Raw genomic sequence first — 9,546 nt, 5'->3', positions numbered from 1 at the left:
CATCACCCGAACTCCTTTGCCGCGGAACTATCGGACACCGTCAATGACTTATGACGGGCTAGAGGATCCTCATGATTTCTTGGGACGCTATCAATATAATATGGCGAACCAGGGTCTCAATGAGGTCCACATGTGCAAGCTGTTTCCCGAGCTGCTCGTCGGGAACGCCAGAAGATGGTTCGACAGCCTTCCTCAAGGCAGCATTAGATCCTACCGAGATCTAATGGATGCTTTCCACAGGAGGTTCTTTCAGAAAGCGGAAGCCCGGATCACTTCGGCTCAGCTGCTTTCCATTCGTCAAGGTCGCGACGAAAAAATCAGCGACTTCATGACAAGATTCCACAAGGAATGCCTGCAAGTAGACGATCTCAACGATCTGCTTGTCATCTCGGCATTCCAAAATGGAATCCTGCCCGGAGCTCTCTACAGGAAGCTCGTTGAGTGCGGTCCGCAGACAGCTCAGGAAATGTGGGACATTGCGGACCAGTACTCCCGGGCCGATGAGGCAGACCGTCTCAAACGGTCGTTAGACAGCTCATCGTCCCGAGAAGACAGAAGGAAGCCCGATCATAGCGATCGCGGGCATCCTCGCCGGACTCCATTTGAAAGAATTCAAAGGGCTCCGGTGCAAGACAGATTGGGACCCCGTCTCAATCCCGAGAAGCCGCCCGCTCAGTTCGTACCACTGAACAAGTCAAGAGCGGAAATTTTCGAACTACATTCCGATATGTTCGAAAGACCAAAGCGGATGACGAAATCAGCCGCGCGGCGACCTCAGGATCAATATTGCTCCTTCCGTCACACCCACGGTCACGATACCGAGGAGTGCCGAGATTTGGCTGCAGGTATTGATATTCTTGTGAAAACAGGAACGTTAAAAAAATACCAAAGCAAGCAGCCGAAAAAGAACAAAAAGCAGAGAGGTGCGAACTGCAATCCTCAGGATCCGAAAAGGCATGAGGATCCCGAAGACGACGACGAGCCGCAATATGATGGAGTAATCCTGACTATTGATGCTCTCCCTGCCGGGAAGACCAAGTCGTCCCTAAAAGCAGAACGCAGAGGTTCCAATCAAGAGGAGCCAACACATAAAAGGCTGAAGAAAGACGAAGTGATTACATTTTCAGATGCCGATCCCGTCCCAGCCATCTCTCCTCACCAAGACGCTATTGTCATTCAAGCCGGAGTGGCAAACAAACTGATCCACAGAGTATTTGTGGATACAGGAGCGTCAGTCAGCATTCTTTTTAAAGAATGTTTCGATAAAATGGAAGTAGATCCAGCTCGACTCAGTCCGGCTCCGCTTCCTCTGAAAAGTTTCGCCCAGGAGGACACCCGCCCTGAAGGTATTATCAGCCTTCCGATCACGGTGGGAAAAGCGCCTACAAGCTCCAATACGATGATCGAGTTCTTTGTGGTGAAAGCTCGGTCCCCGTACAACATCATCCTGGGGAGAGACTGGCTCAACACAGTTCGGGCCGTTTGCTCTACTTATCACCTCACCATCAAGATCCCTACTAAAGGAGGGATAGCGGTCATCCGAGGTGACCAAAAGAGAGCAAAGGAATGTCTACAAATTGCGCTTAGAAGTGCCGAGCAGTCAGATCGGCACCACCAAGCATAGCAATCACAGCAGCCGGAGTCAGAGGTGATGACCGAAGCCATACCGGAGCCGAACTCGATGACAGTTCAGCTGTACGAAGACGATCCATCCAGAACGGTTAAGATCGGCTTCGCGGGAACACCTCTACTTCGGGAAAAAACCATCCAGCTCCTCAAGGAGTATAAAGACGTCTTTGCATGGTCTCCGTTGGACATGACCGGAGTGCCCCCCGAGGTAATCACTCATCGGTTAAATATTGATCCTTCGGTCCGGCCGATAAAACAGAAGCAAAGACTCTTTGCGGCAGAACGAAGTCAAGTCATCCATGACGAAGTCCGTCAATTATTGAAGGCGGATGTGTTATTCGAAGTGAAGTATCCTTCGTGGGTGGCCAATCCTGTCATGATCAAGAAAAAGGAAGGAGGATGGCGGATGTGCATAGATTTCACCGATCTAAACAAGCACTGTCCTAAAGATTGCTATCCCCTTCCGAATATAGATAAAAAAGTAGAAGCTTTGATCGGCTTCGAAATTTTCTGTTTTCTTGATTTATATAAAGGATATCACCAAGTATTGATGGATGAGAGCGACGCTCCGAAAACAGCTTTCATTACCGATTTCGGCATTTTCGCTTATAAAAAGATGCCATTCGGTTTAAAGAATGCCGGAGCAACTTATCAAAGGATGGTAGACAAGCTTTTTCGGCACCTAATCGGAAAGCAGGTTGAAGTGTATGTTGACGATATAGTCGTCAAAAGCAAAAGCACTTCGGAGTACGAGCTCAACCTCAAGTCCACTCTCAACGTGCTCAAGAAAGCCAACCTCAAACTTAATCCCCAAAAGTGTACCTTTTTGGTAGATTCGGGAAAGTTTCTGGGTTGTTGGGTTTCAAAGGACGGACTCAAGGCAAACCCCTCAAAAGTTCAAGTCGTTCAGAACATGGCAATGCCGAAGTCCATACATGACGTGCAAAGGCTAACCGGATGTCTAGCCGCACTGAATCGATTCCTTTCCCAAGCAGCCGAAAAGCAACTGCCGTTCTTCAAGGTGTTGAAAAAGGCACCAAAGTTCGAGTGGGGAGCCGAGCAGAAAAAGGCCTTTGACGAGCTCAAAAGTTATCTAGCCAAGCTTCCTATTCTCTCTGCTCCAACCGAAGCCGAAGTAATATTCTTATACTTAGCGGCATCAGATCAAACCATCAGCGCGGTGCTTGTACGAGAAGAAGGCCTAAAGCAGTTTCCCATCTACTTTACAAGCCGAGCATTAAGAGGTCCAGAAACAAGGTATCAACCTCTGGAAAAAATTGCTCTGGCGTTAGTAAATGCAGCAAGGAGACTGCGGCCATACTTCTATGCTCACAAGGTATGCGTCTTAACCGATCTGCCTCTTCGGCAAGTTTTGACCAAGCCAGAAGCATCAGGCAGAATCGCCAAATGGGCCATAGAGCTGGGAGAACACTCAATCGAGTACCTACCTCGGAAAGCCATCAAGGGACAAGCCTTGGCAGATTTTCTTACAGAAGCCAAGTTCGATCAAGCAATCCCTGTCATTGCCGAACAGAAAAAGTCTGCCAATGCCGAACTAGCACAGCCCTTGGAATCCGAAGTAGAGCCGCCGGACTGCTGGAGCGGATTCGTAGATGGAGCTTCAAACAAGATGGGAAGTGGAGCTGGTATTTTACTCGTCGCTCCCGATGGACACGAGGTAACCTACTCACTTCGGTTCCTATTCCCCACTACTAATAATGAAGCCGAGTACGAAGCCCTCCTTGCCGGACTCCAGTTAGCGCAAAGTCTGCTCGTCAAATCTCTCAAAGTCCATTGTGATTCACAAGTCATAGTAAATCACATGTTGGGTACAAATGAAGCTCGTGACGAGAGAATGAAGAAGTATTTGGACAAAGCGCAAAGCATCAGCCGAAGTTTCTCCTATTTTCGGATAATCCGCGTTCCCAGAGCGGAAAATAGCCGAGCAGATACCTTAAGTAAGTTGGCCTCAGATCCGAGCTCAAAGGCGGAAGAATTAATGCATCGAAGCATTGATGAAGCCGAGGTACATTCAATATCCAGCTCGTCGAACTGGATGACGCCGATCTTGCAGTATCTGGATCAGGGACAATTGCCCGAGGATAAGAGAGAAGCTCGGAAAATCACGTACCGAGCACTTCGGTATGAACTTCATGAAGGAGTCCTCTTTAGAAAGTCTTACCTCCAGCCGTTATTGCGGTGCGTAGGACCAGAAGAGACGGACTACATCCTCAGAGAAGTTCATGAAGGATCGTGCGGCAGCCACATCGGAGCTAGAGCTTTAGCTAAAAAAGTTCTAAGATGGGGATATTATTGGCCAACCTTGGTACAAGAAGCAGTGCAGCTCGTCAAGACATGCCCGAGGTGCCAAATCCATGCAAATATTCCAAGGATGCCGCAGACCGATCTATCCACTATGCAAAGCCCTTGGCCTTTCATGCAATGGGGCATAGACATAGTGGGACCACTTCCTCAAGCTCCTCGGCAAATGAAATTCCTAATCGTTGCCGTGGACTACTTTACGAAGTGGGTGGAAGCTGAACCATTAGCTACGATAACGAGCTCGAAGGCATTGGACTTCGTCTGGAAGAACATAGTGTGCCGATTTGGCATACCCCACATCCTCATCTCGGATAACGGGACTCAGTTCACCGACAAGACGTTCAAGAATTGGTGCCAAGAGCTGAATATTCAACAGCGGTTCACTTCGGTCTCTCATCCACAAGCAAACGGACAAACGGAGGTAACAAATCGTATCCTGGTGAAAGGGTTAAAAGCTCGGTTAGAACAAGCCAAAGGACAATGGGTAGAAAATCTCCCTCAAGTCCTATGGTCCTACCGAACTACACCCACAACCTCCAACGGTGAAACTCCGTACAGTCTGGTATACGGCACTGAAGCCGTGATTCCGGTGGAGATCGGCGTACCCAGTCCCCGAACTCTAAATTTCTCCTCAGAAATGAATGACGACGGACTGAGAGCCGAGCTAGATCTTGCCGAAGAAAGAAGAGAATTGGCATGCATAAAAGCAGCCAAGTACAAGGAACAAGTAGCCCGGTATTACAACCAAAGGGTGAAGAAGCTGCAATTTCAAGTGGGAGATCTCGTCCTGAGAAACAACGAAGTAAGCCGAGCAGAAAAGCTGGGCAAGCTCGAACCCACATGGGAAGGTCCGTATCGGGTGTCAGAAGTCCTCGGCAAAGGGTCTTACAAATTGGCTCACATGTCAGGAGAACAGGTACCCCGAACATGGCACATTTCCAACCTCAAAAAGTTCCATTTGTAAGAGACAGTCCGGTCAGTCAGTCTTGAGTCCTGTTTGCTCAATGTGCTTTATTTGGTTTGCTTAGTCTTTATTTGTCTCTGTGCGTTTTGTCTGTGTGTTTTGTCTGTCTCTGTGCGTGTCGTCTCTTACAAATGTTACTGAGGTAGCTTGTTCTTCGAAGGCTGATCCCCTTCTTAGAACATATACAAGCACACGATTGTGAGTCAAAGCTTCTACAGAAGATACAAGACCACAATTCAGCTTAAACAAGCAGTTCGTCTGAAACGAGCTGCAACAAGCCAACGATTGTGAGTCAAAGCTTCTACAGAAGATACAAGACCACAATTCAGCTTAAACAAGCAGTTCGTCTGAAACGAGCTGCAACAAGCCAACGATTGCGAGTCAAAGCTTCTACAGAAGATACAAGACTACAATTCAGCTTAAACAAGCAGTTCGTCTGAAACGAGCTGCAACAAGCCAACAATTGTGACTCAAAGCTTCTACAGAAGATACAAGACCACAATTCAGCTTAAGAATCAAGCACTTCGTCTGAAACGAACTGCAACAAAAGTCTGATTCTCGCGATAAAACTTGCCTGAATTACGACTAGGGAAAGTCCGATCCACGCGATAAAACTCGCCGAATTAGGACAAGGGAAAGTCCGATCCCCAAATTAGGACAACGGAAAGTTCGATCCGAGCGATAAAACTCGCCAAATTAGGACACAAACCAAGTCCGGTCAAAGAAGAGTTCACTTCATCAGACCGAAGACAAACATCAACTTACCCCGTACCTTTATCCAGAATGCCGAAGTGATTCACTTCACTCTTCGGGGGGGGGTAGTGATGGAGTACGTACTAAACAAGCCCAACAACAGTAAAGCCCAAGAAAGAGTATCAGTTCGGCATGGCTAAAGAGTATCAGTCCGGCATGACTCAAGAGTTCAGTTCGGCACAACCACAGAGTTCGGCCCCAGCCTACAGCTCGGTAAATGCCAACCAATCAAACTCTGCTCTGGTCGGCATCAAGCTCTACTCTCAGATCGGCAAAAGCTGCTCGGCAATAATTCAGCAGTCCGGTCTCAGTATTCGACCGAACTAGGAAATAGTGGACTCATGCAAGATTTCCACCTCCGCTACACCGATTATCTATTTAGTGGTGTCAAGCAGTCATTAACTCATGCAGGATAGTGGACCCATGCAAGGTCGCCACGACTTCCACGACATCCACTACCTAATAAATGCTGCATGCCACGATCTAGGTTCAATGTATAAATAGAACCTAGGTCAGATAGATACTTCTTCTGAAAAACTTCTGTTAAGCTCTCTAAAGAGAAAATAGCAAATAGCAAGTCTGTATTGTTAGCTGTAGAAAACAGATCAAGCAATACAACTCTGCCCTCTTTTCTTCCCGTGGATGTAGATTTACCTCAGTAAATCGAACCACGTAAAATTCTCTGTGTCGTGATCTGTATTTTCCTGCATTTACTAACATCAAAAATTCGCCGATTCATCACATAGCGACCTTAACAGAAAATCAAAAGTGGATTCTAAGTGAATCAACTCCAAATTTTGCCGTGAGTAACGAAAGAATTCAAAAGCTAATCGCGGGTTATTCAATCTACTATCTATGCGATGGACCACGCCATAAGCTACAAGGGGATTCAAATTCTGCCGGAAAGAATCAGTTTGGAGAAAATTGAGCGAGTTGGAGTGGTGAATGCATAAGGTGGATACCACTTTAATGAACCAACATGTGGATGCAGGCGCAGAGCGTGATGATTTGTGACTATGGAACGAAGCTGATGTGAAAATCTTAGAGATACTTACCCTTCGAGCCCTAAATTGCATTCTCATCCGTCAAATGAAAAGATTAGTTGCCGAAATCAGAAATTTTGCGGGAAAGAATCCGTCAAATTCAATGATTAGTTATGGAATTCGGAAGTTTTTGCTGGAAAGAAACAATGAGCGCTTCAGCGTCTGACGTCGTCTTCATATCAAATTTTTTTGGTACTACCTACTATGTTGGACTAAAATACTATCATCGAATCAATTTTAATAGTGTTTCCATATTTTGTAATATATCAGGGGAGTATATAAATAAGGAAAAAAAATTACTACTCTTAATCCCCATTCCCCACAATCGAATAATCATACTGAGTACTTAGTATTTTTTTAATTTAATCGGTCTACAAAAGCAAATTTTCTTCCATTTTAATTCTTCATTAATCATAATTCAACCACATCCTACCGAGTACTATCTTAGATGAACATCACATTCGTTTGACAGTAAGTTTAACTTCTTTGTTTTATATTACTAGTATATGTTTAGTTTAATTTTAATATATTAAAAAATGTTAATTGAGGGTTTCTTTATACTATCCGTCTGCGAATAGGAGTTCCGTTTTGCCATTTTAGTCCGTCCGCGAATAAGAGTCACGGTTCACTTGTACCATAAATTATAATAGGGGTCCCACCTTCTACTAACTCAATCCACTCACATATCATTTAAAACTAATATATACAAGTGAGACCCTTATTTCACTAACTTTTTTTCCACTCACTTTTTTTAAAACATTTCTTAAAACCCGTGCCACCAAGAAATGAGACTCCTTTATTTCTTTAAAAGAACAAAACCTTCGTTTCGAAAAATGTCTAACCGTAATTGGAAGAGCTGGAGGGCTAATGTAAACAATCACATCGTCGCACAATTTATCTATATACAATATGCTTGAAATGGATAATTTACATCATACTCATCATTTAGCGTCACGACTTACCTCAGGATTCCACCTTGTCACAACCCTCTCCTCCACAGAATAATGCTCCAAACTCGAAAGAGAGACAACATCGTCTTCACCGTTTCTGCTGATGTGAAGAACCAACAAGGTTTTTGCAACACTGCCACAAAGTCGAAGTGTGCAGTGAAAATCGGACCACACCTTCAACCGGGAATTTTCACTACCACCATCCTCATCATCAGGCAAGGCAAGGACTGCGTATTCAGAGTGCACAAAGGCCGGATGGTAACGGTAGGCAACATAGTCGACACCGTATTGAGACCCTGCTCTCACCACCCAGTTCTTCCGGCGAAGATGAGAATACGCTTTAAACATAACAGGGAAACCGACTCTCTTGACCATCATGTAATGCCACAGCTCATCGTTGCTTTTCGCACACTTATTTTCACCAGCAATCTTGATGCATTTCAAGACACAGCATAAGTACAGAGCTTCTTCGAAACTTAGTTGGTGCCACTGCTTCTTATCCTTCTCTGCGGTTATAAGAGGACGACCAATACAAGCACGGTATAGTAGTTCAGTTTGTTCTGGGAGAGCTTCCAGAAGCACCGCACACCCTGAAAGCAGTCCTTGAGCATTAGATTCGATCAGAGAGGTTTGAAGCTTTGAGACTATAACAGACATTGGCTCTTTTGCTTCAGCTGTTTCCCCTTTCCATCTCGGGGCCATTTTCTGCTTCAAAGAAAACAAGAGAATTCGTGAGAAAATGAATCAAAACAGGTTCGGTGTCTTCAATCGAAAACTAAATTCCAATTTTGGAAACCTAATATGGAAATAATTCACATTTCATTTGATTCCCACTGCTTAGCTTTCAACATATTAGCCATAATAATAATCTCATTCCCCATTCTACATCACCCATAAGTGAACGAAGAAGGTTTTCCTGTATCCAACTCCAGCTGCACAAGTATCTTACCTCGCCAAATTTTGAGATATGCAACAGCGGATCAACGCCACTTCACTAAAATTACATCTGATCAACCACAACGTTTAGTTTTCGTTTATAACTATCATATTGCAATAGGATATTTTCTGATCCAATAATACTATACATCAATCAAAACTCAGCTGCTAATCACAAAGCCGGGGGGATTCGACCGCATCAATATAAACATTCCAAAAACTACTAAATCAGTAAATATGAAAATCGTGAACAAAGATGACAGACAACGTAGCAGCAGCAAAGTTTAAAATAAAACTAAATGAAAAGGAAATAAGATTAAACACAACGAGATTCAAACATAGCAACACCAGGATTTATAGGAAAATGATAGAACTATTAGCTTTTCAATGTGAACTAGAAACTCATTCATATTAATATGCATCATCAATCCAATCTAAAGGGATTCTATCATAAAAAACCTGAATAAAACAATCGTGATTTAGGATTTATACTGATACGAAAATAAAATCAAGTAGATAAGAAGACTAAGAACAAAATAGCAAAAGTATAAGAGAAAGAAGCAGCATACCTGCAAGATACATACAGAAAAAGGAAAATAAATTCTGAATTACTATCGACTATCGTTGATCGTATTCTCCAAACTATACAAGTCACAAGATTAACAAAAATTACAAACAAATAGTAGTATTAATTAATAATTAACAAAGCAAGCCTCAATTTGCCTTTATTCTCAACTTTTAATGCTGGCATAAGAGACAAGTTCAATTTCCAACAAGTTCAATCCAGTAAATAAATTCACCACAAACAAATACACTCACACACCTCAAATCGTCACCCAGAGTTAACTGCTATCACGTCGAATGGAATTCAAGTGAGATAGCGGTAGGTATTGCTGATATCACGACGGATTTGGGGTGGAAATTAGAGGGAGGTCGGTTTCGTTGTTTT

The 9,546-nt window shown here is 44.1% G+C and overlaps 1 protein-coding gene across 6 annotated transcripts; it reads right to left on the bottom strand.

Moving 5' to 3' along the window:
- Positions 1-7,484: 7,484 nt before the first annotated feature.
- On the bottom strand, positions 7,485-9,546 carry LOC121804749 (tRNA-splicing endonuclease subunit Sen2-2-like). Of its 6 annotated transcripts, none has more exons than XM_042204394.1 (4): positions 9,421-9,546; positions 9,167-9,239; positions 8,611-8,667; positions 7,485-8,366 (listed from the first exon to the last, which is right to left on the bottom strand). In XM_042204394.1, exon 4 carries the CDS (start codon positions 8,361-8,363, stop codon positions 7,653-7,655), a length of 711 nt encoding a protein of 236 aa, XP_042060328.1. In that variant the 5' UTR covers positions 8,364-8,366; positions 8,611-8,667; positions 9,167-9,239; positions 9,421-9,546; the 3' UTR covers positions 7,485-7,652. The 6 variants fall into 6 exon arrangements, with proteins under 6 accessions (XP_042060328.1, XP_042060331.1, XP_042060326.1 ...); XM_042204397.1 differs by having other exon boundaries at positions 9,182-9,239; XM_042204392.1 differs by lacking the exon at positions 8,611-8,667.

The sequence above is a fragment of the Salvia splendens genome, chromosome 5 (assembly GCF_004379255.2).
Source record: "Salvia splendens isolate huo1 chromosome 5, SspV2, whole genome shotgun sequence".
NCBI classification, from domain to species: domain Eukaryota; kingdom Viridiplantae; phylum Streptophyta; class Magnoliopsida; order Lamiales; family Lamiaceae; genus Salvia; species Salvia splendens.
Note: the sequence above shows the minus strand (reverse complement) of the source record. Positions and strands in the feature narration are given on the sequence as shown.